The sequence below is a fragment of the Bos taurus genome, chromosome 3 (assembly GCF_002263795.3).
Source record: "Bos taurus isolate L1 Dominette 01449 registration number 42190680 breed Hereford chromosome 3, ARS-UCD2.0, whole genome shotgun sequence".
Classification (NCBI taxonomy): Eukaryota; Metazoa; Chordata; class Mammalia; order Artiodactyla; family Bovidae; genus Bos; species Bos taurus.
The window spans coordinates 91,674,389-91,702,142 of record NC_037330.1 but is presented as its reverse complement, the minus strand read 5'-3'; the positions used below and the strand labels follow the sequence as shown (position 1 = coordinate 91,702,142).

Here is a 27,754-nt window from a genome sequence, read left to right as displayed (position 1 = left end):
TGCCTGTCTGGTTTCCAGACCTTGGCTCAGGGCTTCAACTGCTCTCCTCCCTGCCTGTGGCATCGCTGAGTAGCCTGCACACCAAGCGAAAGACCTCCTCTTTCACAGGCCTCACCCAACAAGCTCTCTCCCCCTGGGAGATGGGAGATACATGGCACCTCCTTGATGCTGAATGAATAAGAGAAGCTGTGTGGAGTGGTGGGGGGGTGGGGGGAGGGGGGTCCTGGGCTACCCGTGGCAGGGTCTGCCCTCAGGAATCTTTTCACCTCCCTCGCTTTATCCCTCCTTGGTCAGATCTGGAGAGCAGAGATTGTAGCCACATGGTGCCGGCCGAGAAGACCCGGGTGGAGAGTGTGGAGCTGGTCCTGCCCCCCCACGCCAATCACCAGGGCAATACTTTTGGGGGCCAGATCATGGCCTGGATGGAGAATGTGGCCACCATTGCAGCCAGGTGCCTCCTCTTCTTTCTTCCCCTCTTTCCCTTGGCCGGTTCTCTCTGGGGCAGAAACCCTGACTTGGTGCTGGCATTCAAGGCTTCAGAAGCTCGACTGTTCTTATAGGGTAAGCTGGGGCCTTCAGACCCAGGGGACCAGAGAGGAATGATTTTCTGTGAGCTCGCCAGGGGAAATGTCAAGCCCTCAGCTAGCACCAGGGCCTCCCCTTGCCCTGGCTCTGCCCACTCACTTCCTGGATTTTATACTCTTTGCAAAGCAAGCCATTTGCCCTTCTCCTTCCCACCCACCCCACCATGCTCCCAGCCCTTGTCTCCCCTCCTGGCTGACCTTCCACCTTGTAGCCCCACTATTCTTTGCTAAACTCCTGTCTGTCCTCTAAGAAGCCTCTCTAACTGTCCCCTTCTCCCTAAAGGTGGAAAGAATCCCTTCCCTCTCCTGTAACCTCTGTACCTGTCATGGACTTGTTCTGCCCCAAGTATTGGAGCATATTTTTGTAGTTATGACAGCCGACATTCATTAATTGACACTGTCATACCTCCACGACTTTGTACTTGCTGTTCCCTCTGATAGGAGTGCCTTCCCGAACCCTTATCCTCCTCAGCCAGGCGAATTCTTCACCCTTTGGAGCCTAGCTCCAATGGCCCTTCCTCTGTGTTTACCTTGTGGATATAGTACATAAGCAATGCCATTTTGGGCAGCCCAGGCTATGAGTGCAATAAGATCTCAGAGGAGAGTCAGAGTGTGGATAGTCAGGGAGGGCTTCCTAGAGGAGGAGTAGGTCAGCTGGGCCTTGAATGACAAGTAGCTTTGGGTAAGGGGAGGGCTTCCAGGTAGTAGGAACAGCAGGTGGTACGATATAAACATTGAGAGGAAAAGGTTTATTGCAAGCCCTGCTCTTTGTCACCTCAAATTCAGCTTTTTTTCCAGCTACGCATGTAGACCTCAGTATTCTAAGCTGTGAGATGGGACTTTAGTTCTCTTCCTCTGGGTGCAGCTGTCACTGGGTTGGGTGGGAGTGGGTGGGCCAGAGGGTGGTGCGTGTGGCTCTGGGCAGGGTCTGGGGATGGGGGCAGGGAGAAGCACTGGAGGGTGCTTTGTCCTGTCCCCTGACCCCTGGCCTCCTCCAGCCGGCTCTGTCGTGCCCACCCTACCCTGAAGACCATTGAGATGTTCCACTTCCGGGGTCCATCCCAGGTTGGGGACCGTCTGGTGCTCAAGGCCATTGTGAACAACGCCTTCAAGCACAGGTGAGGGGCTGGGATGGGTGAGACGGGGCCCCCTGGGACTGAGGGCTCTTCCTGACCTGAGAAGGGACATTACCTCAAAGTGCCAGGAACCGTTTCCCCTGTAGACGAGGTCTCCGGGGTCTGAAGTCTGGCTGCTGGGTCCCTGCACCATCGCTAGGATCCACTCTGATGTTCCTCCCCTGGGCTCCCCATCCTGCGTCACACCACGTGCTCTATGTCTTGGGCTCTCTCGCTGGCTCCTGCCTCTGACCCTGCCACACTGTGGATGCTTGGGTCACGGGGCACCTCTTGCCAGTGTTCTGTTGTTTATCGAACCCTTCCCGACCCTTTTCCTAAAACTTCAAATAGTTCCCAGAGCCCTATCTTTGTAATGGATTCTGATACCCCCACGAAAGCTTACTTAGAGTATGCATCTCTTTTGATGATTTCAAAGATGTGATTTTCAGTAATATGTAGTCATTAACAGGGAGGGATCAAGAGCCAGGCTGCCTGGGCTCAAATGTGGCTTACCTCTTAGCATCTGTGTGGCTCTGGGCGAGTTACTTAACCCTCTGAGCCTCAGTTCTTTTGAGAACCGGGGCTCACCACAGCTACCTCATAACTGTGAGGATTAAATGCGGAGTTACTGTTTAATAGTATAATGACAGAGAGAACGTTCACTGAAGGTCAGCCATTGCTGCTGCTATTATTATTATTATTATTATCATTTTACTATTCCGTCTGATAAGCACACATTCTGCTGTTGTGCAGAGCAAAAAGTCCTGAACTAGGATCTGTGAGGCCTGGTTTCTAGTGCAGATTCTCTTCCTGACTGTCGTGTGACCTTGGGCGAGTTAGTGCCCTGTTCAAGGTATTGATTTCCCCATCTGCATAAAGTCTGCATTCCTAAGTGAGGGGAATGGAGGCAGCTGCTATTTTATAATTCATCGAGACAGTCGGAGATACAGAGACAGCAGCAACTGAGCTGTCGGGAGCACGGCAGTGAGAGCACTGGTGAATATGTTTATAATGAGCATTTTCTCTAATTAGGCCCTGCCCCTCCACCTCCTTTATGTCTTTCCATAACCCTTTATTTTTACATAAACATATTTTATAGAGACATTTGTTTCCCCATCCCCTAGCTGTTAATGCATGAGAACCTGGACTGCACAGGTTTATTCATTTCTGTGACCCCCAGAGACGAGCATGGGTCAGGGGTGCAGCGGGTGCTGTGTAGACATGGTTGAAAGGGAACGCTTCTGAGTTTCCTGCCCAGCGGTCCCTGATCCAGGGTGTGGGATCAGAGCAGGAGTGTGTGTGTGTGTGTGTGTGTGTGTTCACATGCACACATGTGTTGGGGAGGGGTGGCCTTGGGAAGGTCTGTCCAGCTGACAGCATCCCTCCTTCCCCCTCAGCATGGAAGTGGGCGTGTGCGTGGAGGCCTACCGCCAGGAGGCCGAGACCCATCGGCGGCACATCAACAGTGCCTTCATGACCTTCGTGGTCCTGGGTGCGGATGACCAGCCTCAGATGCTGCCCTGGATTCGGCCCCAGCCTGGGGTGAGTGCCCTCCTACCAGCCCCCTTCCCCCTCTGCCCAGGGGTGACAGGACTGGGGAGCACAAGCCCAGCTCTTTCCTTCTGCTGGGGCACAGCTTGGCCCTGAGTGCCCTGCTGTGACCCCCAGGGCTGCTCCTTGTGCTTTTTGGAAGAACTTGAACCGTGTGTGTGGGCCTCCCTCATTGCTGGGCGTTAACCGGCACTCCTGAGCCTGCAGAGCTGTAAAAGCACTGGCTTTGGGGTCAGATGTGGGTCGGACCCCACCTTGGCCACGTTCTAATGGGTGCCCTCTTTGAGCTTCAGTCCCACCTTTAAAGAGGGCATATCTGCAGTTCCTGCCTTGTAGGACTGCTGGTGAGACACTGATCCTGTGCCTGACTGAGTGGCAACTGCTCTGACCATGGTGACAGGGGAGCAAAAAGGGTAGGGATGAGAGTCAGAGACCAGGGGTCCAGGCTGGCTCTGAAAAATGTTCCCTTGTGCCTCCTGAGGGCCAGGCTCGGGCTTGCTTCCAGGGGCCAGGGAGTGACCTTGGTGAGGTTGCCTCTTCTCTCCCAGAAGGTCCTCTGCACTGCCCGCCGCACAAGGCTGAGCATGTAATGTGAAACCTCTGCTCTAGAGCCCAGTGTTGGGCAGTCAAGATGGGTGGTGGGCAAAGGAGCGGGCAGCCTGAAGACAGTGGGACAGGAGACAGACTATGATGGCCTTTCAGGTCTTTGCCAATAAACGTCCATGAGTGAGGAGACGTTAGTTAGAGGTACTAGTTCAGAGGTGGGCTCCGGGCTAGGACATCTGTGTTCTGTTCCTGGCCACACTCCTTAGCCCCGTGACCTTGGGTGAGCCACTTAGCCTTTCTGTGCCTCAGTTTCCTCCTCTGTAAAATGGGGATAGTACTGGGAGTTCCCTGATGGCCTAGTGTTTAGAATCCCAGGATTTCATTGCCATGCTGTTGCTGTTGTTCAGTCACTAAGTTGTGTCTGACTCTTTGTGACCCCATGGATGATCGCATGCCAGGCTTCCCTGTCCTCCACCATCTCCTGGAGTTTGCTCAAGGTCATGTCCATTGAGTCGGAAGTGCCATCTAACCATCTGTCCTCTGGCACCCTCTTCTTCTTTTGCCTTCAGTCTTTCCCAGCATCAGGGTCTTTTCCAGTGAGTTGACTCATCACATCAGGTGGCCAAAGTATTGCCAGGACCCAGGTTCAATCCCTGGTGGGGGAACTGAGTAGCTGCAAGCTGCGTGGTGTGGCCAAAATAAAATAAAATGGGTGTAGATGTAGTGCCAAACACAGAGGGTTGGTATAAGACTTAGGTGAAGTTTTGTGTGGAAAACACTTCAGAAGCGTGCCTGCTGATAGCACGTCCCCTTTCATGGAGGACGAAGCAGGTTTAGTGAGGGCGGGTGGTGTTCCCAAAGTCAGTCACGGGTGTGAGGGGAAGCTGGGGCTGGGCCTCAGTGACCGGGCACTGCGCTGTCCAGGCTGCCCCTGTGAGACTGAAGTCCGCTTTAGGACTGCAGGGAGGGTCTTCTTGGGCCCTCTGGGGAAGGAGGGCAGGCGGTAATAGGGGCTGGGGGAGCTGGTTGTCCTGCCCACCACAATCTGGGCTCCTCTCCCCAGGATGGCGAGCGACGGTACCGAGAGGCCAGTGCCAGGAAGAAGATCCGCCTGGACAGGCAAGTGGAGGCCAGGAGGTGGGAGGGGACACGGCTTCAGTTCTGTCTCAACTCCCTGTCTGCTCCCTGCCCCTGGGAACTCACCTGTCTTTGGTGCTGCCCCCAGGCTGGGCGTTTACATCCAGACAGTCTCTGGTCTTGGCCTCATGACACAGTGGTCTTACCGGCCCCTTATACAGGTGAGGATGCTGAGGACAGAGGGATTAGGTGTCCATGGGCACACAGACAGGAATGATTGGCAGAATGAGAATTTGAACCTGGGCAGGTGTGGCCAGTTTTACATCTTGTGTCCCTCCCATTGATTCCGATGATGCCCATTTTGGAGATGAAGAAAGACTCTGAGAGGAGGTGAACAATTGCTTGTGATGCAAATCCAGGTGTGAATGATTGCTACCAAAGCACTTTACATGCCTGAAAGTACTGTAAATGCACCAGGGTTTACCATCTAATGTTAATAAGAAAAATGTGCATTTAGGGAGGGGTTTGGCAACCCACTTCAGTACTCTTGCCTGGAGAATCCCATGGACAGAGAAGCCTGGCGGGCTACAGTCCATAGGGTTGCAAAGAGTCAGACACAACTGAGCCACTAACACACAATATGCCAAATGCTGTTCTCCTCCTGATGACCCCATGAGGGAGCAGGTGTGACTACTTATCCCATTTTACAGATGAGGACACTGAGGCACAAGGGTGAAGTCACTCAGGCAAGGGTTACGGGTCTACACCTTTCCCTGCAAGCCCCACCTCTGAGTGTGCGTGTCCTCAGCTGCTGTCTTCTGTGTGCCCAGCCAGTCTCCCTGGCCAGATAAGGGTGCCTCCCACCCTGCTGGGCTGAGCACAGGGCCTGGCACCCAGTAAGCCTGCTGAGAAGAGGTGGGCCCCAGAGGGACCAAGGTTGTCATCTTCCCTCTCTCCCAGGAAGTACATTGTGTCCTGTAAGCAGGCGGAGATGCCCCTCTCTGTCCCCTGGGATCCTAGCAACCAGGTAAGGCCTTCTGCTCTGTGCGGACAGCTTTCAGACCTGTCGGGGACCCGCAACCCTCCCTTCTTGGAGGAGGCCCAAAGGGGACAGGATACTCTGCCTCAAGGCCAGGCTGGTGAGCCAGGGCCTTTCCCGTGTCCCCCTGCTTGGCAGGAGCGAGCTGAGGTCCCAAGGCGGGGAGGAGTCTGGCCCAGCCCGGGCCTCCCTTCCCAAAGCCCGGGGCTCCTTCCTTCATGTGCAGCTTCCTCTCCACACATCAAAGTGGCCCTGGCATGAGCCCCCGAGGAAGGGGAGGGTGAGGCTGCTCTGTGTCTGGGCAGGTGTACCTGAGCTACAACAACGTCTCCTCCCTGAAGATGCTTGTGGCCAAGGACAACTGGGTGCTGTCCTCGGAGAGCAACCAGGTAGCGGACCCGCCCTCCCAGCTTTCCTTTCTCCTTTGAGCAGCCAGAGGTGTTGACCGTGAGCTGAGAAACCCTCTCGAACCACTCAGGTCAGAGGGGGGCTTCCCTAAAAGGCCCTGGGAGAGCTGTGAAACCACCCCAGTTATAGCAGCACGCCCGCCCCCTCAAGGCCTGGCGTGGCTTGGCTGGGGGCTGGGGGCGAGGGTGGGCTGAGGGGGGCTTGAGCTCTGCCACTTCTGCCTGTGTCCTGGGGTGGGTCACCTCCCCACAGTGACATCAGTGGCTGGATGGACGCCTGGCTCTGAGGATCCATTCTGGTTTCGCGTTAGTTACTGCTTCTTTATCTTTTTATTTTTAAAAAGAAAATGTTTGATATTTTTAAAAATTGAGGCATAATTTACATACAGTAAAACTTCCCCTTTTTAGTGTGTAATCCTGCTAGTGTGGAAAACACATGAAGTTACATCATCGCGACAGTAATCAAGATACGGAGCATTTCCATAAACCCCCAATATTTCTGTCTCCTCTGTGATCAAGCCTCTTCCCTCCCAATCCCTGGAAACCACAGACCAGTTTTCCGTGCCCTTCGTTCGGTCTGTTTGAGAATGTCCAGTAAAGGGAGTCGTGCAGCATGTAACCTTTGACGTATTTCCTTAGGCACAGTGCATTCACTTGTGTGAAGGGATGAGTGTGTTCCGTTTCACGTCAAGTACCATTCCATCTGACTAGTGGGCTTATCCATGAAGTCCCTGCTTCTTCAGACACCTTCCTATCCACTTGTGCTGGATCTCACATTTTTCACGGGGCTGCCACCGAGGCTCAGAGAGGTTGAGTCACTTGTTCACAGACACACAGCAATCAGTGCGGCCCTGACTTCCAGCCCGGGTCCCCAGCATAGTCTGAGGAGGAGACGAGGGAACGAGGCTGCCCTCTGTCCCGTGCAGGTCCGCCTGTACACTCTAGAGGAGGACAAGTTCCTCTCCTTCCACATGGAGATGCTGGTGCACGTGGACACAGCCCAGGCCTTCCTGCTGCTCTCTGACCTCCGCCGGAGGCCCGAGTGGGACAAGCACTGCCGGTGGGTGCCAGAGGGCGGGGGTATAGGGGAGTGGGGGTCGGGGAGGGGGCCCCGAGGGGTCTCCCCCCTCTGAGCCATCCCCCACTGCTCTGGGCCCCTTGCTGGCTTTTATCTAGGGGTGGGTTATGGGAGGGCAGCTGCTATGGTTATATGTTAGGTGAGTATCTGAGTCATGGGTATTCCAAGCCCTCAGGGAAGGGACTGAGCCTGGAATTGGAGGTGGGGGCCTGGCCCAACTATGTGACCATGGGCCAGTCATGTCCTTTCCGGGCCTCAGTTTCCCTCCTCTTAAAATGGGTCCTTGAGGTATGGGTATGTATTTGCACATAGGGATAGATCAGTGGTTTTCAAACTGAGTTCTGCCTTCTGAGAGGGGGCTTGGGGACTACTTGGGGAGGTGGTTGGGAAGAGGAGGGCGTGGGTGGGAACTCCTCCCAGACTCAGGGTAGCTCAGACAATGTCCAGTTTGCTTAATTTGCCAAGCTTGCCAATTCTTCATATGGGTATGTGAAGGGAAAGTGGCAGGTTTGGACATGTCGTGTCTCTGTGAGGATGTTCTTGTGAGTGTGTGTTGGTATAAGCCTGGGTGTGTCTACCTGGGCACATGTGTGTAGTGTACCCGCGTCTGAGGGGCACAGCTCTGGCACCCAACCTGTGCACATCCCAGACCTGCTTCCTTATTAGCTCTGTGGCCGTGGGTGAGTTATTTCTCTGAGTCCCAGCCCCTTCATCTATTAAATGGGGATACTCAGAGTACCAACTTCATGGGCTGATGTGGCGTTAAAGGAGATAATACCTGAAAGCTCTTAGAACAGTGCCTGGCACAGTGGGCACTCACTAAATACTCAGTATGGTTACTAAATCATCACACATCTGTGTATTGCATTTGCACCGACACAGACATCTGTAGTACTGTGTGTGCATCAGTGGGTGTCCATGTGTTTCTGCACGTATGCCCACAAGTGGGGTTTATTTGCTTGTGTACGTGTCTGCAAGCCCAGGTGTGTATGTCCCCTTTGGCCAGGCTTTTCTGCCCTCCTGTGGTCCCTGTTGAGCAGTCTGGGGGTGATACATCCCCCAAGCATGTGCTCAGGGTGGCTGAAGCATGGGGGCGGGGGAGCGGCTGGGTCAACCCTGCTGTCATGCACGGAGCCTCTGTGACCCCCATGGACTCTGCACAGGAGCGTGGAGCTAGTGCAGCAGGTGGATGAGGATGATGCCATCTACCATGTCATCAGCCCTGCCCTCGGTGGTGACCCCAAGCCCCAGGACTTCATCATCCTGGCCTCTCGACGGAAGCCTTGTGACACCGGGTGCGTGCGTGCCTGCCTGCCGGGCTGGGAGGTGGGCGGGTTCATCTTCCTCCCCACGGAGGGGACATCCGTGTACAGTCAGCCCTCTTTCCAATGGCCTCAGGACCTCAGCGTAAAATTGGTGGCCGTGGTCTTACTGTGGGTAGAATGGAGAACAAGAGGACATATTGCCCTTTCCGGTCACTCATGCTCTAAAGCAGGGTGGTCTCTGTCCTTGGTGTGGTGAGGGTGCCTTGCCCCAGGTCACGGACAGGCCAACTCTCACATGGCCCATTCCTTGGCCTCCAGCCTCTGAAAGCCCCATGTTGCCTGAAGGGTGGTAAGGCTCCCGGCTGCACCAAGGTGAGGATGCTGGAGAAATGGCATCACCTGTGCTAGAGACAGGCAAAAAGATGAAGCAAGGAAATCCAAAGTACAGCGCTGCTTCCCCGGGCTGGGGGAGGGAGGCGGGGAATGTTTCCAGAAGGTCCACAGTACAGTCACCCTGGTATCTGGTGAGTTCAGAACTGCTCACCCACAGAAACTTCCTGTCTAGAACCTCCTTTGCAGCTTGACCTGGAGCCAGGCTGTGTGCCTTAGACTCTGGTGAGGGCATCCCTGCAGCAGGGCCCTGATCAGTGCTGGAGGGGGCTTCTGGAAGCTGCCCTCACCCTTTCCCATGCCCCCTCTGCACACTTCTTCCATACAGGGAACCTTATGTCATTGCGCTGAGGTCAGTTACGCTGCCCACACACCGCGAGACCCCAGAGTACCGGCGTGGGGAGACTGTCTGCTCAGGCTTCTGCTTCTGGCGCGAGGGGGACCAGTTAACCAAGGTGAGGCCTAGTGTCTCCTTTCCCTTCCCACCCAGATTCACCCCAAAGCCACACTTGTGTCCAGAGCTCAGCTCTGTCCAGACCTCAGCACTCCCACTGGCCAGTAAGCTCTCTTCCAGCTGTAGGGAGCCTGAGTATCAGGGCCTAGAAAGGAGCCTTCATTAAAACCTAATCTGTGCAGATACAAGTCCGAGGACACAGTTGAACCAGGCCTGTGTGTTAGTTGCTCAGTCGTATCCGACTTTTTGCAATCCCGTGGACTGTAGCCCGCCAGGCTCCTCTGTCTATGGGATTCTCCAGGCAAGAATACTGGAGTGGATTGCTGTTCCCTTCTCCAGAGGATCTTCCCAACCCAAGGATCGAACCCTGGTTTCCCGCATTGCGAGCAGATTCTTTACTATTTGAGCTAAAACTCCATCTTACTTATGTACCCCTTTCATGTCTAGGAAGGCCATCAGGGCCCATGAAACTCATCAGGGCAGTGTTACCTGGCTGGCTGAAAATGGGCTAGCTGGGAAACTCAGTGCCCCTTCCTCAGATCGCAGTGGCTATTAGGGCCCTGAGACACCCCATGTAGAGACTTGGACATTTGCTAACTTAGTGTTCCCTGGGGTTATTCTAACTGCTTGCTGCAGATTTGCTGACAAGGGCTTAGTCGTGTCCTATTCTGCCACACCATGGACTCTAGCCTGCCAGGCTCCTCTGTCCATTCTTTCTTTTCCAGGCAAGAATATTGGAGTGGGTTGCCATTTCCTTCTCTAGGGGATCTTCACAGCCCTGATATCAAACCCTGGTCTCTTGTATCTGCTGCATTGGCAGGTAGATTCTTTACCACTATTGCCACCTGGGAAGCCATAATCTAATGGTAGCACCTTCATTTAAAGGAGTTTTATGCTTGGCTCTGGAGACCTAGCCTTCTAGAGCTTCCGGGCTAGAGAGGGGAGACACGATGACAGTATAGTGTGTGGTGACAGAGGGAAGCCAGGGTTGTCAGCCCCAGAGGAGGGGTCAGGAGAGTAAAGCTACAGGAGGTCACGCCTGCCAATCATGCAGTCCTCAAAGGCCCCAGGTGCTGCTGGTATTTGCTGCCTTCCTAGCAGGTGACTGGGCTTCCATGGTGGCTAAAGACAGTAAATAATCTGTCTGCAATGCGGAAACCCCAGTTCTATCCCTGGGTCAGGACAATCCTCCAGGGAAGGAGACGGCAACCCAGTCCAGTATTCTTGCCTGGAGAAGGCCATGGACAGAGGAGCCTGGAGGGCTACAAGTTCATGTGGTCCCAAAGATTTGACACGACTGAGGGACGAACACACAAAGATGCCAACTGCCTGTTTCATGTCCACTCAGTACCCTCTACTGCCCCCTCCCCATCCTCCCTGGGTGTGGCTCCCCGTCCTGCAGGTGTCCTACTACAACCAGGCCACCCCGGGCGTCCTCAAGTACGTGACCACCAATGTCACCGGCCTCTCCTCTGAGTTCTACACCACCTTCAAGGCTTGTGAACACTTCCTCTTGGACAACCGGAACGACCTGGCCCCCAGCCTCCAGACCCTCTAAGCATCCTCCCTGGCCACCTCACGTCCACTCCCACTCCATCCTGCCCCAAGGACATGCGTGCAGTGCACTGAGGAAGCAGAGGCATTTATTTCTTCCTGCCTCCCCGTGGGAAGCGGGGGTCCACCAGGCCACCTGGGTGCTCAGTGTGTGCCAACATCCGCCAGCAAGTCTTGGCGGTAGCTCTGGGGTAGCCTGTAGTAAACTCGGGTCTTCTTCACGGCCCTGGCTGCCAGCAGCGCTGCCCGCACAGACGCATAGAGGCCCCGGCCAGGGCTGTGTTCCACCGTGACCGTGGCCCGGGGAGAAGCTTCCAGCAGCCGGGCCACGACTCCAGCAGGGCTCTGGGCCAGAGGCCCAGCCTGCAGCTGGAAGGACACAGGTTGCCAGAGGCCCTGGCAGAGCTCCAGCATGTCTGTGAGCAGCTGTTCCCTGTAGCCACTGCCCAGCACTTCCTCGGGCCAGCCTGGTGCCACTGTCACATGGGGGAACACCTCGGCCACAGCTGTAAGCAACTCCCTGCCAGTCATGTAGCCGGGGACCATGAAACTCCCGTGGGAGACGGTGGCCCCGACCCACACAGGCCTAGACAGGTGGCCAAGGGCAGAGAGGGTGGCCAGCGTGGCCAGGGATGGCCGCAGGGCGGTGGGCTCTGCTATGTGCACGTGGATCCCCCAGCGTCCGGGGTGCATGGCCAGCTGCTGCAGGCAGGACTCCAGCGTCAGGGCACGGCCATCTGGGGTGCGGACGAGGGGCACGGGGTCCCCAGCTGCAGGCTTCTGGAGGCCCACGTCCAGCAGGATCATGCCTTCTCGGTCTGGAAGAGGTAGTGGAGGCAACAGTGTCTGGGGTAAGGGTTATCATGGGGTGTCAGAGGCCCTTGCTGAAGTTAAAGGGACAGCAGGAGGTAATGGGGTGTGTTGATTGGATCTGGGCTCCAGGTGGAAGGGCTGCTTTGTGAATGTGCCTGGGGCTCATCAGAATGGCCCAATGAGCCGCTAGCTCAGCTCTGAGGCCTGTGCCCGCCTCTCTTGCAGCACCATGTGACTGAAGCCTCACAAGTTCAAATGCCAGGAGCCCCATACTTTTGACAACGCTGCTCCCCCACCTTGCAGCTGCGTTGCTATGGTAACAGAGACCTGAGGTAGCTTCCCCGAGGTAACCCTTGCAGTTGAGCTAGGAGCACAGGGGCTGCAGGCAGACCTTACCTGGGAGCTGCACTGTTGCTGTGCTTCCATTGCCCTGGATGTCAGGAACCAGCCACTCCACGCTCAGACCCTCGTCCCCAGGGTGCTGGAGAGCAGGGATCAGGCTACCCCCAGTGTAGTAGCTTGGCTTCCGTGAGGTATTCACTGTGGGTCAGATGGCCAAGGTGGAGAGGCCACCAGTCACGGAGGCCTTCTGTACACCCTGAGTCCTCTCTAAGCCTCACAGCAAAGTTCCAGGGAGCTGGAGTTCCCTGCTGTGTAGATGATGGGTGACTTGCCCAAGGTCCTACAGCCAGTGGGCAGGGTTGCTGGGATTGGAGCCTGATGGAGCCAAGTCAGTCAGGCCCCAAGCTGGTATTCCTCCCCCTCACCTAGATGGCTCCCAGAGCAGGAATGTTGGGTCTGATGGGTCCCCTTGAGATGGCCTGATTGCAGGCTCTCCTCGGTTTGGAGTTAAGGGAACAGGGGCTTTGGACAAAGGAAAAAGCATCATCGATTAGCAGGTACAGTGGAGGAGCCGTTCTCTGAAATGCTAGAGCAACCCTCAGAGGAACTGTACTGCAAGAGGAAGCATCTTGCAAGGGGAACCCTACAAGGGGTTTGGAATTTGCTGTTTCCAGTAGGAGCTGTGCCACATTTAAGCTGAACAACTTTGTATTAATTATGTAACTGTTTTGAACCTCAGTTTCTCTATCTGTAAAATGGAATCTCTGCTTCATGGATCTATGGAGCTTAGCATTCCATCCCAGGGTCTGGCATACAATGGATGCTTCAAATGATTCCTTTCTCCTATCTCACGTAGGATTTTCCCCTTTCATTGGCCTTCCCCACCGAGCTCTGCTCCCATATCTACTAGGTTCTGCCCTGTGCAGAATCCACCCCACCAGCCTTTCCCACCCTCCCGAGACCCCTCCCTACTGGCACGCTGCTTGAACTGAGACAGGAGAGGCTCAAAGAGGTCATAGTAGACTTGGTGGGTGGCGGCGTTGTCTCGGATGTAGAGGAGGTCGTCCACTGTCACGGGGTCCGAGGCAGACTGCCACATTGTCAGGCTGTACCTGGGGTCCAGAGAGCCAGCTCAGAGCCTGCCTGGGCTCAGCAGCCCTCAGCCCCTCTCCCATGCTCAGAACTCAACCTGAGCTGGTGGGGAGGCCTTGGGAACCCTGACTGAGGGCAGCGGCTAAGAAGGAGGGGAGATGGACTGGCCTGCCTCCCCACTCGGAGTGTCTATTTGTGGGCCCTCTGTTAGGAAAGAGGACCCACAAAGACACATTTTAGGAATCAGTGAACTAAAATGGATGGGAATGGGCGAATTTAATTCAGATGACCATTATATCTACACTGTGGGCAAGAATCCCTTAGAAGAAATGGCGTAGCCCTAATAGTCAACGAGGAGTCCGAAATGCAGTACTTGGGTGCAGTCTTAAAAATGGCAGAATGTTTGTTTCCAGGGAAGTCCATTCAATATCACAGTAATCCAAGCCTATGCCCCAACCACTAGTGCCGAAGAAGCTAAATTGAATGAAAAAAAGATGTCCTTTTCATCATAGGGGACTGGATGCGAAAGTAGGAAGTCAAGAAATACCTGGAATAACAGGCAATTACAAACTGAGACAGGCAAAGGCTAACAGAGTTTTGCCAAGAGTATGCACTGGTCATAGCAAACATCCTCTTCCAACAACACAAGAGATACTCTACACACATACATCACCAGATGGTCAATACCGAAATCAGATTGATTATATTCTTTGCAGTCAAAGATGGAGAAGCTCTATACAGTCAGCAAAAACACACTGACTATTGCTCAGATCATGAATTCATTGCCAAATTCAGACTTAAATTGAAGAAAGTAGGGAAAACCACTAGGCCATTCAGGTAAGACTTAAATCCCTTATGATTATACAGTGAAAATGACAAATAGATTCAAGGGATTAGATCTGATAGAGTGCCTGAAGAAATATGGATGGAGGTTCGTAATATTGTACAGTAGGCAGTGATCAAAACCATCCCCCAAATGCAAAAATGCAAAAAAGGCAAAGTGGTTGTTTGAGGAGACCTTACAAATAGCTGAGAAAAGAAGCGAAGGCGAAGGAGATTAAGAAAGATATACCCATTTGAATGCAGAGCTCCAGAAAATAACAAGGAGAAATAAAACCTTTCTAAGTGAATAATGCAATGAAATAGAGGAAAACAATAGAATGGGAAAGACTAGAGATCAAGAAAATTAGAGACACCAAGGAACCATTTCATACGATTGGGCACAATTGAGGACAGAAATGGTATGGACCTAACAGGAGCAGAAGATATTAAAAAGAGGTGGCAAGAATACAGAGAGGAAAAAAAGAATCACAGAAAAACTATACAAAAAAAAAAAAATCTCGATGACCTGGATAACCACGATGGTATGATCACTCACCTAGATCCAGACATTCTGGAGTGTGAAGTCAAGTGGGCCTTAGGAAGCATCACTATGAACAAAGCTAATGGAGGTGATGTGATGGAATCCCAGTTGAGCAATTTTAAATCCTAAAAAATGCTGTTAAAGTGGTGCACTCAGTATACCAGCAAAATTGGAAAACTCAACAGTAGCCACAGGACTGGAAAAGGTCAGTTTTCATTCAAGTCCCAAAGAAGGGCAATGCAGCCATGAAATTAAAAAACACTTGCTCCTTGGAAGAAATGCTTTCACAAACCTAGAGAGCATATTAAAAGGCAGAGACATTACTTTGTTGACAAAAGTCCAGATAGTCAAAGCTATGGTTTTATCACTAGTCATGTACAGATGTGAGAGTTGGACCATCAAGAAGGCTGAGTGCTGAAGAATGGATGCTTTATGAACTGTGGTGTTGGAGAAGACTCTTGAGAGTCCCGTGGAGACCAAGGAGATCCAATCAGTCAATCCTAAAGGAAATCAGTCCTGAATATTCATGGGAAGGACTGATGCTGAAAAGCTGAAGCTCCAATGCTTTGGCCACCTGATGCGAAGAGCCGACTGATTGGAGAAGACCCTGATAGTGGGAAAGATTGAAGGCAGAGGAAAAGGCGACAACAGACGATGAGGTGGTTGGATGGCATCAGTGACTGAATGGACATGAGTTTGAGAAAGCTTTGGGAGGTGGTGAAGGACAGGGAAGCCTAGCGTGGTGCATTTCATAGGGTCACAAAGAGTCAGACAAGACTCAGAGACTGAACAACTTAGGAAAGAGATAGGGACAGAAGAGATGGGCATGGGGGAGGGGGTGCGGCTTGGATTAGAAGTCAGGTATGAAGGGGGAAGGGAGTGGCCTCCAGTGGGGAGAGGCTGAGGAGGTGGTGCTGGGCAGCTGGGACCAGTGCAGAGTTGCGGGGGAGGGTGGGCTCCACCAGTCCCACAGAGCTATTGGGGCAGAGGCTACAGGTGTAGTCTGTACACCCTCAGAGAATAGCTGGCTCCCAAGAGAGGAAGCTGTGGGAGGCAAATTGCCTCTCAGTGTAAACACTTTCTGGAACTTCCCTAGTGGTCTAGTGGGAAAGACTGTGCTTCCACTGCAGGGGTTGCTGGTTTAATCCCTGGTGGGGACCTGAAGATCCCACATGGTGTGTAGTGGGGCCCAAAACAAATAAGCAGAAAAAAATAAACACTTTCCACTGGACAGGCTGCCTCAAGTGATAGCTACCCATTACCAGAGGTATACAAGCAGAAAGCAGGGACACTGTAGAGAATGTGAGCACCAGCAGAGGTTGGGCCAGATGATCATGAAGACCCTTCTAACCATCAGCATCTGAGATCTTGCTGGGGATTCAAGGCCCGGGAGTGAGTTTGGAGGGAGAAGGGGCCAGGGCAAGGGCCTGGGCATTCTTACCTGTCAGATTGGCCAAGCAGCCAGCTGAAGTGGGGCCAGGCAGCCCTGACCATGACAGCCCGTACGGGGAAGGTCACCTTCTGGGGCACTGCTCCCACCAGCTCCTGCATCTTCTCCACCATGGCCCGGGTATATGTCCCATCTGGGAACAAGGGCAGGTACAGGGTAGTCCAGCCTGGAGACAGGGTTGCCTCAGGATACTTCTCTTGGACCAAGGCCAGGAACCTGCAGAGAATCAGAGATGCTGGTCTTTAGATCCCCTTCCTCATCTGGGTTCCCATCAGAGTGCTTGGAAGAGGCAGGATCTATCACATCTAGATATTAGAGCACAGTCCTGAAGCACATGTTGGCTTGCTCAAAGTCCCATGTTAGGGCATGGACACTGGAGCCAGTGAGGCCTGGGTTTGAGTCCTGACTATGACCTTGGGCAGCTCACCCAACCTCGTTGATTCTTAAAAAGTGGTATCCTTTCAGGCAGGACAGGGCTTCTCAAACATCCCCATGTGGATGAGGAGGTGCATCCAATCCCCAGGTGTGGGATCTGTGCTGCCAGCTGTGAGAGTCTCTGAATTTTCAGATATTTAAAAATGTCATTCAAATTTTGAACTCTTACAAATTTGAATAGGCACATAATATTACCCTCTCCACCTCGCAGATTGACTCCAACGTTCACTCCAAGAAGATCAAATCTTGGGCCACTAGCTACATTTTCAAACTGCTGCTTTTCAAATGCACCACGTTAAAAACTAGATAAATACTGGGTGGATGTATTGTTAGCTGACTGGTTGAAAAGATGGTTTAATGATGGATGGGTGGATGGATGAATGGAGATGGACAGTAGAGAGCTGGAAGTTAGAGTCAGAAGGCCTGGCTTTGTATGGTTGCTCTGCCAATAGATGTAGGCAGGTCATTTAACGTCAGTGAGATAATTCCTGTATTACAAACTAAAAATAATAGTACCTACCTCATTCTCATTGTAAGAGTTAAATGGTACTCTACAACTAGACTACTTAAAACAATGCGTGTGACAGATAATAAAAATTCAACAGATTGAGCCTCAATTATTGTCTGCTTTCTTATCTGCAAAACGGTGAGAAAAAAATGCTCCTAACCTGGCATTTCTATGGGAAGATGAACTTAGATATATTCTCTCCTTTCATGCGGCCCTCTGTAAACTTGAGTGCACCATGCAGCTGGTACTATGTAAGTGCTGTTGTTGGCAGTACGGGGATCTGGGGGGCAGCTGGGGGGTGGGAGGGGAGGCTGGGGAAGGAGTTAGTGCTTCAGACTTTTCTAGCAGGCCAAGGCTTGCCCTGGTCACTGTTTGCCATCCAGGAATAAACATTATAGTAAGGGGACAAACCCGTAATCCACCAGTGATAGCCTTGTGAAATCAGGACTGTTAGGAGAAAGTGTGAGGGAGGGTCCTCAGCAGCCTGGGACGTCAGGGAAGTTTCTGGGGCAGGTAATGGCTGGTTTAGCAGGAAATGGTGGAAAGGCATTCAAGGCAGAGGGAACAGCATGTGTGAAGGCTCAGAGGTCAGACGACATGGTGTGGCTGGAGGCAAACTCAGCAAAGGTCCCCTGAGCACCTGCTGTACCCGATGTTGAAGGAAACAGACTGGACACAGCTGGAGCAGAGAGGCAAACACTCACTGTGTGGCATTGACCTCTATTGAGAGGCCCACATTGGGACCCCTCTGGATGTCAGCATTGATCCACACAGGCCTTCGAACTTTCCCCTCCTCTGTCAGCCGCCGAAGGAGGTCCAGGGAGGGGCCCACAGCCTTGATGCTCTTGAAGTCTAGCTTGATGCCTGTAGGGAGAGGGCCAAGGGCTTGGGAAATTGGTCCCTTGTGCTCAAGGAAGAAGGAAACAGAAGACATGACTTCCTGGGACAGAGAGAGGAGGTGTGGTGTGTGTGTCAGGGGTGGGAGGGAAGACAGGGCCGGAATTCTGGGTGGGTGTGAAGAAGGCTTCAACGAGAGAAAGGACTTGCCCGTGTAGGAGTGATGTTCCATCCCTCATCCCCAAGGGGAAGAAGCAAATGATGGCTAAGGGCTTGGGACTTGGGGCTGGTGCAGATGCCAAGCATCTGATGAAAAGGGACTGTGATTCTTGGACAGGCAGACTTAGAGGGTCCAAAGCCACACAAGCCTAAAGAGCAGGAGATGAGGCTGAGGAATTAGAGTCAGTTGCTCAGTCGTGTCTGACTCTTTGCGACCCCATGGACTGTAGCCCAGATTCCTCTGTCCATGGGATTTCCCAGGCAAGAATACTGGAGTGGGTTGCCATTACCTTCTCCAGGGGATCTTCCCCACCAAAGGATTCAACCCAGGTCTCCTGCATTTCAGGCAGATTGTTTACCAGTTAGAGAAGGATGTTGAAAGCCAGGCCAAGGAGATCATAATTTGTCCTGAGGACAATGGGGAGCCATGGAGGGTTAAAGCAGGGAGTGACTTGACAGTTGGCATTTTGGAAAGCTCAACCGGGTAGGGGCTTGGTAGACTTTGGAGGTAGGAAGCCAGTGAGGAAGGAGGTCTGGGAGAAAGATGATGTGAGTGGGACTGGATCGCGGGTAGGGTTCAGGGTTAGAATTGGCAGATGCAGCAGCTGAGTAGCTGCAGGGGATGAGGGAGAGGCATTAGGGTGATGCCTGGATTCTTTTGGTAACTGGCAAAGAGACATGGGAGGGGAAGGTGGAATTGGCTTTGAGCATGTTGTATCCAGTTCATGGATTCAGGGGGCCTGAATGCTCATGTTTGGCCCTTTGCAGCTTACCCTGCGTGTTTACTCCCTCGTTTCACCCATCTTCCCTGAGCCCAGGCCTCTAGATTGGTCTGGAAAACTGAGGCAAAGAGCAACTCTTAATAGGGATTGGACTTGTCTCCTAGTGGAGCAACCCTTGCACATGTGGTCTGAGTACTGGAGGGCTTGGCAGCTGGGGAGGAGCTGAGAGAAGTCCTTACCCTTCTGGGAAGAGGCCAGCACAGCCTCCAGCCACTGCTCTAGGGTGTTGTCGCTGTAGATGGCTGGGGGGTGCGCCATGATGGGGACTCCTGTCTCGTTGACTGTGCCGAGCCCTTCTGTTGTGATGTCTGCCTCCAGGACCATGACGTTGCCTGTGAATGAGGACAAACTCGATCAGTTCCTTTTTTAAATCTATTTTCTTCATCAAAGTGTTACTCATTTATTATAGAACATTTGGAAAATATAGAAAAGCAGAAAGGGAAATATTAACCCACATTTCCATCCATTTTTATAATTTTTACACAGTTGAGACCACTCAGTATTTATAATTTTAATCTTTTCTATGTGTCACTTAAAAAAAAAAAAAAGCTGCAAAAGCCCTGATTGAGGGTGGTCACCCTGTTTCAGTTAGCTACTCCCCCACCTTTCCTGAGACATTTCAGTAGTCTCTAAACTTTTGCTACTAACAAATAAGGATGCATATTTTTTTTCTGATTTTTCTGATTATTTTCTACCCTGACTTGAGGAACTTTAGTCAGGGCCATGCGGGGTCGTTTCTTTGGTTGTTTTCTAGTTAATTATTTCTGGTTGCTGGTAGCAGACTTTCTCTAGTTCTGGCAAGCAGGGGCTGCTCTTCACTGCTGTGCCCAGGGTTCTCATTGCCGTGGCTTCTCTTGTGGAGCACGGGCTCCAGGCGCACTGGCTCCAGTTGTTCCAGCTGCAGCCTCGGTAGTCCCGGCTCGTGAGTCCAAAAACTCTCAGGCTCAGTAGTTGTAGCACATGGGCTTAGTTGCTCCAAAGCATGTGGGATCTTCCTTCCTAAACCCTGGATCCAGTGGATTCTTATCCACTGTCGTTGTTCAGTCACTAAGTCGTGTGTGGATCTTTGTGACTCCATGGACTGCAGCATGCCAAGATTTCCTCTCCTTCAGTGTCTTCCAGAGTTTGCTTAAACTCATGTCCATTGAGTCAGTGATACCATCTAACCGTCTCATCCTCTGTCGCCTCTTTCTCCTCTGGCTCTCAATCTTTCCTAGCACCAGGGTCTTTTCCAATAAGCAGGCTCTCTCATCTGCTTATTGGAAGCCAAAGTATTGGAGCTTCAGCTTCAGTCCTTCCAGTGAATATTCAGGGTTGATTTCCTTTAGGATTTTCTGGTTTGATTTCCCTGCAGTGCAAGGGTCTCTCAAAATTCTTCTCCAGCACCACAGTTTGGAAGCATAAATTCTTCTACCTTCAGCCTTCTGTATATCACCAGGAAGGCTGCAGTATCATTTTTAAAGCCCATATTATCAAATTACTGTCTAGAAAAATTCGTGTGACTCATATGCCTGCCAGAAGTACATAAGCTGGTCCATCTCTGGGCACCCTTAAGGGCACTGAGCGTTGTTATTGTTTTTGTCTTTTGAATGCATATAGTTAACTCCTGAGGTGGCTGTGTGATACCCATTGGGAGAGTTCAGTCCAGGAGGGAGTCAAGGACTTTGAGTGCGAAGCAGGCTGGCAAGAGCAGGTCAGTTGACCTGCTGACCGAGGAGTGGAGTGAAGCCTGGGTGGAGTTGCTGTGAGTGCCTGGTCCATCACAGATAGTTGGCATCAGAGGGGCCTCTTCTGTTTTATACTTGCAGGCTGCTACCCTCAAAGTCCACTCAACTATACCTGATTGTGTTACTTCTATTAAAAATTCAACAGCCCTGGCTTTAGTCCTGAGAATCCAATCTGAATGCCTGCCCATAGTCTGTGAGGTCCTGTAGGACCAGGCCTGGCAAACTTTGCCCTCTCACCTCGAGTCCCTCTCTCCTTCAATATCTAGCTTCCATCCACTCCTGTTTCTCCAACATCAAAAACTACCCAGGAACTGTTCAAATGCAAGTTCTGCTCAGCAGATCTGGGGTGGGCCCAAGACACCTACCAAGCTCCCCAGTGATGCCCAGACTGCTGGTCCACAGACCACACTTGGAGCCTCGAAGCTCAGATATCTTGTCTCCCATCTCTGGGCTCCTACACCTGGCTGTTGCCATGGCAACACTCTTCCCCCCACAGTTTTACTAGGCCACCTCCAGCTCGTCTGTGGGTGTTGGCTTAAAATATCAAGGAGGCCATCCCTGAACCACACAGTCAAAGTCAGGCTGACAGCTGATCCTTTGAGCACTCAGCCCCCATGTAACTACTCATATAGCACCATCCTTCCTGAGCCTGAGGGCTAGGAGCAGGCTCCAGGTCTATGGTGCCCATCACTTGGATTTCCAGTGCCAAGATGGTACCAGGCCTAAAAAAGGAGCTTCAGAAGTGTTTGTTGGATGGTACAAGACTGGCTAAATGAATGATAGAGAAAGCTGAGATCAGGGACTTCCCTGGTGGTCCAGTGGCTAAGACTCTGTCTTCCCAGTGTAGATGGCATAGGTTTGGTTCCTGGTTGAGGAACTAGGATCCCACAGGCCTCACAGTGTAGCCAAAAGAGAAAAAAGTTAAGTTCAACCATCCCAGGTCCAGAAAAGTAAAAGAGCTTACACAAAGTTGCAGAGAATTTTTGCAAATTTCTCTAAGCCTAGGTGTCTGGATTTCCAGAAGGGAGAGGAAGCTGAGTGCCAGGCTGTCCCCAGCACTGTTTCAGGCACTTTGCACTGTCCCATTTCATCCGCATATTATATCTCTGGCCCAGTGCTCCGGAATCTTTGGTGTCCTCACTGACAAGATGGGGATGAATCTCTCTGGGCTTTAACTACAGCACGTGGACATAAATTATGTTGTATTAAAAAATAAAAATTAAAAACAAAAACAGGTTGTAAACTGTGAAGGGCTATATGAAGGTAACTTTTATTTCTATGGTTTTCTTGTCTTAACTTGGTTACTGAGGAATGCTGAAAGAGGGAACCAGAGGGGTTTGGCGCCCAGCAAGGCCCAGAGAAGTCAGGCCCCAGGTGGGTAGCTGGGCAGCTAAGAGGGTAGCTAAAGAGAATGGGTGCTGAGAGGTCTCCTTCCCCATCTAAAATGGGCCAGGTCCGGTCTGGGGAAGGTGGCGGTACACTGGGAGGGAGCCAGGGCTGGAACCCAGGTCTCAGTCCTGGTGAGTCTCTGAAGCTGCTGCCTTGCTTGACCTGCACCAGCTGCCTCCCTTGAGATGCTGGTAGCCCCTGAACTCAGGACCACATCTCACTCGTTTCTACACCTCCTCTCAAGCTGGGTGCAGAGCAGGGGCCCAGCAAATGCTCAGTGAGGGGGACTAAAGATGGATGGACCTAACCTGCGTCCTTGTGATCAGCACCTGGACCCAGCTTCCTCCTGCACGGCCATTCACACCTGTTCGGGGCCTTCCAGATCCTGAATCTGGGAGCCAACTTGGGGTGGGTGTGGGGCGGTGGGGTATGAGGGAAGAGGAGATGAGGGAAGATGCATGTTCCTTGAGCTACAGTAGGAGCCCTGGTCCTAAGGGATGCAGACAAGTGAGGAGTGCTGCTCTCCACAGGGAGCTCACAGGAAGTTCCCAGGCCCTCCCTCCCTCCCCACCCATGAGCTCTACATATCACATCCCAGAGGAGCACCACGGCAGACCCTGAACCCAAGACTGTCAGCTTCCAGTCCCCGCTATAACACTTGCAAGCTGTGTGACCTTGGACAGGTTACTTGACTTTTCTGTGCCCCATTTCCCTCATTTACTAGAGGTAAATAATAAAATATCCGTTGTATTGCATTCACTGTGTTTTAATTATCATCTACATGGAGTAAATCACTCCATTAGTCTGGGGTATTCCTATTGTTTCAGCATAATTACTAATAATGACCTCTTTCATGACCAAAAGTGCCCTGCTTTCATCCTACCAGTCCATATTTGGCAGAGGAAGTGGTTTGAGCTGCAGATGGGTGAAGTCACTTGTCCAAAACCACTCCTTTGGTAAATGGTGAAATGTAGAATTTGAGCCCACTTCTGTCTGCCTCCCAAGCCTTTGCTCTGGCCCCTTCCATCCACATAGATGTCCGGTGTGACTTCACCAGTCTAACTCTGGCCTACCATTGCTTCCCCTCAGGATCCCTACCCCAGCTGTGGAGCCACCCTCCTCCCATAGACCTATGGAAGGCCTCAGGTCCTTCCCACCCCTGTGGCTATACTGACTGGTTACTCTGCATGCTCCACGTTATTGGGCACCACCTATTTGGGGCCCTTAGCTTTCTTCTTGGCCAAGGTCACAACTTGGTGGGGCCTGATCCCTATCTGCTGCCCCAGGACCTACCTGAGATGAGCCTGGGGCTGGCAGAGCCTCTTTGCCTTCCCTCAGGCCTTACCTCCCAGATAAGAGTCCTCACTCTTGCCAGGGAGTTCTCTAGCTCCTCCTTCTCACCCAAGTCTGACCATTAGCCTCCGAATCCTGAAGCAGCAGCAGACTGGCTCCACCCAGCCTGCAGAAGCCCTCCCTGCTGCTGACCACCAAGCCTGCCTCCTCCAAGAAGTCTCTCTAAGGACTCATTCATTCATTCAGCAAACCTTTCCCTGTCTCTTACTCCCAGGCCCCCTGTGGTGACTCTGCAGGAGGTAAGAGCCAGAGGCCTTGAGCCTGGGTCTTGTTCTGCTTCAGACCTACTGCGTGACTGTGGACAAGACCCTCTCCCACTCAGGATCTAACTTCCCTAAAATTGAGGGTTTTGGGTAGAGCAGTGGTTCTCAAAGTGTAATCCTGGGCTCACAACATTAGCACCACCTGAAAACTTACTAGCAATGCAAATTCTCAGGTCCCACACCAGAGCCAGTGAATCTGAAACTCACTTCTGAAGAGCGCACAAATTTGGGGCCCCTTCCTTTCACCTTGAAAAGATGACAGCAAGATATGACCTTGGACCCAGACATCGCCCTACAACCTGAGCCAGTCACATAACCAGTGAGGCCTCACTTTCTCAAGTGGATGATGGCAAGAACGCGGCCATACCCATCCTAATGCTACCTCACAGGTAATGCTGTGAGCCTCGCCTCCACTCTCCCTCCATCTTCTCCGCCTCTGCCCCAGCCTGCCCCATCCTGGCAACTGGACTTACTGCTGAGGGCAGCCTTCATCTGCTCCTTGCTGTTGGCACGGTGGTACCAGGTGACCAGCAGGCCATCCCTTTGGCTGATCTGACCCAAGCTTAGCAGGTAGTCCAGCATGTCTGCGTCAGAGCGGCAGGTCCCATCCTGTTCACAGCCTGGAATCAAGGCCAAGGAGGCCGTTAGCATCAGTTCTTGCCCAAGCCCAGGGCTCTTGTCTGTACATCCTACTAACCCTCTCTGGGCCCTGGGGCCATGTCCAGCCTGCCATCTAGCATAGACAGTGGACCCCAGAGTCGTCAGTGCTGTGAGAGAGAAACATGTGGGGTCCTGAGCACAAGGATGCTCTGGGCCAGCCTGGGGACATTGGAAAGTTCACTGATAAGGGAATATTTGAGGGAGACATAGAAGGATGGGTGTGTAAATTTAACCAAGAGAGGGGATTAGGTTATTCCAGACAGAGAGGAAAGTATAAGAAAAAGGGTTGGCCATAGGAAATGTGGTTGCTTAAAAGAATGGCCATTGCTCTGGTACAGATACAGAGAAGTGAGATAGGACAAGATTGGAAAAGAGGGCTGTGATCTGGTTGTAAAGGACCCTGGGTGCCAGCAAAAAAAAAATGGGGTGTGTGCTGGAGATAGCAAACAAGGCTGTGTTTAGAAAGTGCTCCTTAGTGGCAGGGCGAGCATGGATTGGCGAGAGCAGGCTGGTGGCAGAGACTGTGTGGGAAGGGGCAGGCTGAGGCAGGGGTCCAGCAGGAGAGGGGGAGCTGAGAGGTTAGGGTGAGCAGGGAATGGAGATAGAGGATGGGAAGGAAGAAGCCTCGAGGCACAGGACTCTTCAGTCAGGAGAGGAGGCTGCTCCCAGGTCCCCATGTGGATGGAAGGCCCTTCATCAGGAGAGGGTGCTGGGGTGTGAGGGTAAGTTCAGCCCAGTCCACTGAGCTTGTGATGCCTGAGTGACCTCCATGGAGAGTTCATCTGGGAGCATGGAAGGATAGCTGAAGCCTGGTAAAAGAGGAAGGGAAACAAAGTTAATGAGACTGTTTTTTGGAGATCAAATCTTGGTGGGCTTGGTGATGGGAGAGGCAAGTAGAGCTGTGGATGGAGGATGTTTTGGTAGTCAATTCGAAAGGAAACCAACTCTGAACACTCATTGGAAGGACTGATGCTGAAGCTGAAATGCCTGTACTTTGGCCACCTGATGAGAAGAGGGACTCACTGAAAAAGACTCTGATGAGGGGAAAGATGGAAGGCAGGAGGAGAAGGGGACAACAGAGAATGAGATGGTTGGATAGAACCATGGACTCAAAGAACATGACTTTGACCAAGCTCTGGGAGAGAGTAAAGGACAGGGAAGCCTGGTGTGCTGCAGTCCATGGGGTCGCAAAGAGTCAGAGACAACTTAGCAACTGAACAGCAGCAACAATGGGGAGGAGAGCAGAGGCCAACAGGGCTGTCGATGGGGACGGAACCTTATGGGGGCAAAGAGTGAGGGATGGGGAAGAAAACCAGATAGCACGGCTGGGGGCTCCTACCTGGCAGGATGGTGTGTTTCTGCAGCAAGAAGCCCATGATCATCGCAGTGGCGAACACCAGAACCGCAATGACACCACCGACAATGGCCCACTTCCAACACCCCTTGTTTGCCATGATGACCCTCTGAGGGGAATACCCCTCAAAGGGCAGAGTCTCCTGAGGCTCTGAGAGCTGGGATCCAGAGGGAGGAAGGAGCCTTGACAGCGCTTAAATCTCCTCCTGGCAGAACAGCTCCTGCAGGCCTGGAATGTCCCAAAAGGCAGCTTTGGAGGCCCCGCCTACCTCCCAACCTCCTCCTCCTCCTCCGTCTCTTCCAGGATCTTAACAGGTCAAGCAGAAAATCCTGCCACCTCCAAAATGACCTTTGAGCACAGTAAGAGACAGCAGCAAATGTTAGATGGAGCCCACCGCTGCCTTCCCCCACCAGCAACCTGCTGCCTGTCTGCTCCAGCCTGAGAGTTGGGGGGCCAGGGATCTGGACCCAGCTTGACCTTGCTTTCCTAAAGACCTGGAGGTTTTCTTCCCCTGCATAGAAGGAGGCCTTCCTTCTTTCTGCCCTGCCCCAGGGAGTCTGGAAGGTCAGGCAAGGGTGAGTGACAAGAACAGATTAGATCTGCCAGAGGAACGTGAATTTTCCTTCTATCCCAGATAGATTAGTGGCTTGTTGGTCTAGGGGTATGATTCTCGCTTAGGGTGAGAGAGGTCCTGGCTTCAAATCCCAGACGAGCCCTACTTTGGACTTCCCTGGTGGCTCAGATGGTAAAGCGTCTGCATACAATGCAGGAGACATGGGTTCAATCCCTGGGTCGGGAAGATCCCCTGGAGAAGGAAACGGCACCCCACTCCAGTACTCTTGCCTGGAAAATCCCATGGACAGAGGAGCCTGGTAGGACAGTCTGTTGGGTTGCAAAGAGTTGGATACGACTGAGTGACTTCACTTTCAGATAGAAGTGAAGATAGATGGATAGAATTGATAGAACTGGCATGCTGACCTGGGCTGCTGCAGGCCACTTCTGAGTCCACAGGGGAGGGACTGGTCACTGCCTGGCCCAGAGGGTGTTCTGTGGTTCCCGGTGTGGGAAAACAGAGACTGTCCCTGTTTCAGAGACCCTGGAGTTTAAATTAGTCCAAGAGCCAACTGCCATGTGCATGGGGAATTGGGACAGAAGTGTACAGAGAAATCCAGCAGGGGCCTTGATTACTTGAGTGAGTGTGTGTGTGTCTGTGTGTGTGTAAGAGTGATTAGAAGGATGCCCAGGTGGGCAGATCCAGGGAATCTGGGACCTAAGGAGAAGGTCGGGAGGGAGTTTGGTTCAGGTATCCTCAGGTCATGGGGGCTCCGGGAGTCCCTGAAGAGCAGCTGCCCAGGAAGGAATTGGATGTAGAAGTCTAGGACTCTGGACCAAACATGAAGCTGTGAGCATCTTTTCCTGCTTAAGGCAAGAGAGAAGGGGGTGGAGGCAGACTTTTGGGGACCACAGACTTTAGGGCTGGTGGGGGAAGAGAAATTGGTTAAGTGTTGTGGGACAGAATGACAAGAGGTGGGGAGGGACCAGGAAGCCAATAGAAGGGTCACTTAGAGGAGAAAGGGGTGGTCATCTGTGCCTGGAGATGGAGGCCCATGAAGACAGCAAGGCGCTGCCAGACTTGCCAGTAAGAGTAAGGGTGATGTTGGAGACAGTCTAGAACTTAGCTCTTACCATCGACTAGGCTTTCCACATACAAACAGCCTTTGTTTTGTTGCCAAAATCTTGGCTGTCTGTGCACCAATTTCAAACAGAAATACGGAGACAGTTATGGGGGAGAAGGAAAAAGTGGCTTTATTACTTTGCCAGGCAAAGGAGAAACACAGCAGGCAAGCTGCTCAAGAAGTGTGCCCCACTCTCTGGTGACCAGGGAGAGGTTACCTAGTCAGGCAGGAGTATGTGATAAGGATCAGGGCAGTAACGGTCTTCATTCCTTCTTCTGCAGTTTCTAAAGGGAGGGGTTGCTGGCAAGATTAGGGCGTTTGCAGGGTCTCAGGTGATCTAGTCTCTTATCTTGATGAGCCTCTATGGTCCCTTTAATCTTGCCTCAGGTAGTTATGTTGCTGTTCCTCTCTTGATCAGCAACTGTTCTACC

General features: G+C 52.3%; 2 protein-coding genes across 9 annotated transcripts in view; one reads left to right on the top strand and one right to left on the bottom strand.

Moving 5' to 3' along the window:
- ACOT11 (acyl-CoA thioesterase 11) overlaps nucleotides 1–17,172 on the top strand; it is a 54,451-nt gene extending 37,279 nt beyond the window's left edge. For 5 of the 8 annotated variants that reach the window (XM_059884686.1, XM_059884685.1, XM_059884687.1 and 2 more), the window contains 9 exons: nucleotides 295–451; nucleotides 1,583–1,702; nucleotides 3,097–3,241; nucleotides 4,860–4,915; nucleotides 5,834–5,900; nucleotides 6,218–6,301; nucleotides 7,246–7,379; nucleotides 8,561–8,692; nucleotides 9,381–11,001. In XM_059884686.1, coding sequence (XP_059740669.1) covers nucleotides 295–451; nucleotides 1,583–1,702; nucleotides 3,097–3,241; nucleotides 4,860–4,915; nucleotides 5,834–5,900; nucleotides 6,218–6,301; nucleotides 7,246–7,379; nucleotides 8,561–8,692; nucleotides 9,381–9,672 — 1,187 coding nt within the window. In that variant the 3' untranslated portion in view covers nucleotides 9,673–11,001. Of the gene's footprint in view, nucleotides 1–294; nucleotides 452–1,582; nucleotides 1,703–3,096; nucleotides 3,242–4,859; nucleotides 4,916–5,833; nucleotides 5,901–6,217; nucleotides 6,302–7,245; nucleotides 7,380–8,560; nucleotides 8,693–9,380 lie in introns of all 8 variants that reach the window. The other 3 variants (XM_059884683.1, NM_001103275.2, XM_059884684.1) reach the window with 3 other exon arrangements.
- On the bottom strand, nucleotides 11,128–25,901 carry LOC615989 (protein FAM151A). The gene is made up of 8 exons (XM_002686393.6): nucleotides 25,633–25,901; nucleotides 24,107–24,253; nucleotides 19,081–19,233; nucleotides 17,768–17,927; nucleotides 16,112–16,336; nucleotides 13,188–13,327; nucleotides 12,270–12,413; nucleotides 11,128–11,878 (listed from the first exon to the last, which is right to left on the bottom strand). The coding sequence occupies exons 1-8, from the start codon at nucleotides 25,745–25,747 to the stop codon at nucleotides 11,205–11,207; spliced, it is 1,758 nt and encodes a 585-aa protein (XP_002686439.1). The 5' UTR covers nucleotides 25,748–25,901; the 3' UTR covers nucleotides 11,128–11,204.
- Nucleotides 25,902–27,754: the final 1,853 nt, after the last annotated feature.

Bases quoted from the DNA above. Each gene is read 5' to 3' on its own strand.
- LOC615989 (XM_002686393.6), bottom strand. From the start codon at position 25,747: ATGGCAAACAAGGGGTGTTGGAAGTGGGCCATTGTCGGTGGTGTCATT. The intron at 24,254-25,632 runs GTAGGAGCCCCC...CCTTGATTCCAG, and splicing joins GAAACACACCATCCTGCCAG to GCTGTGAACAGGATGGGACC. The intron at 12,414-13,187 runs GTAGGGAGGGGT...TCTGACCCACAG, and splicing joins TCAGTTCAAGCAGCGTGCCA to TGAATACCTCACGGAAGCCA.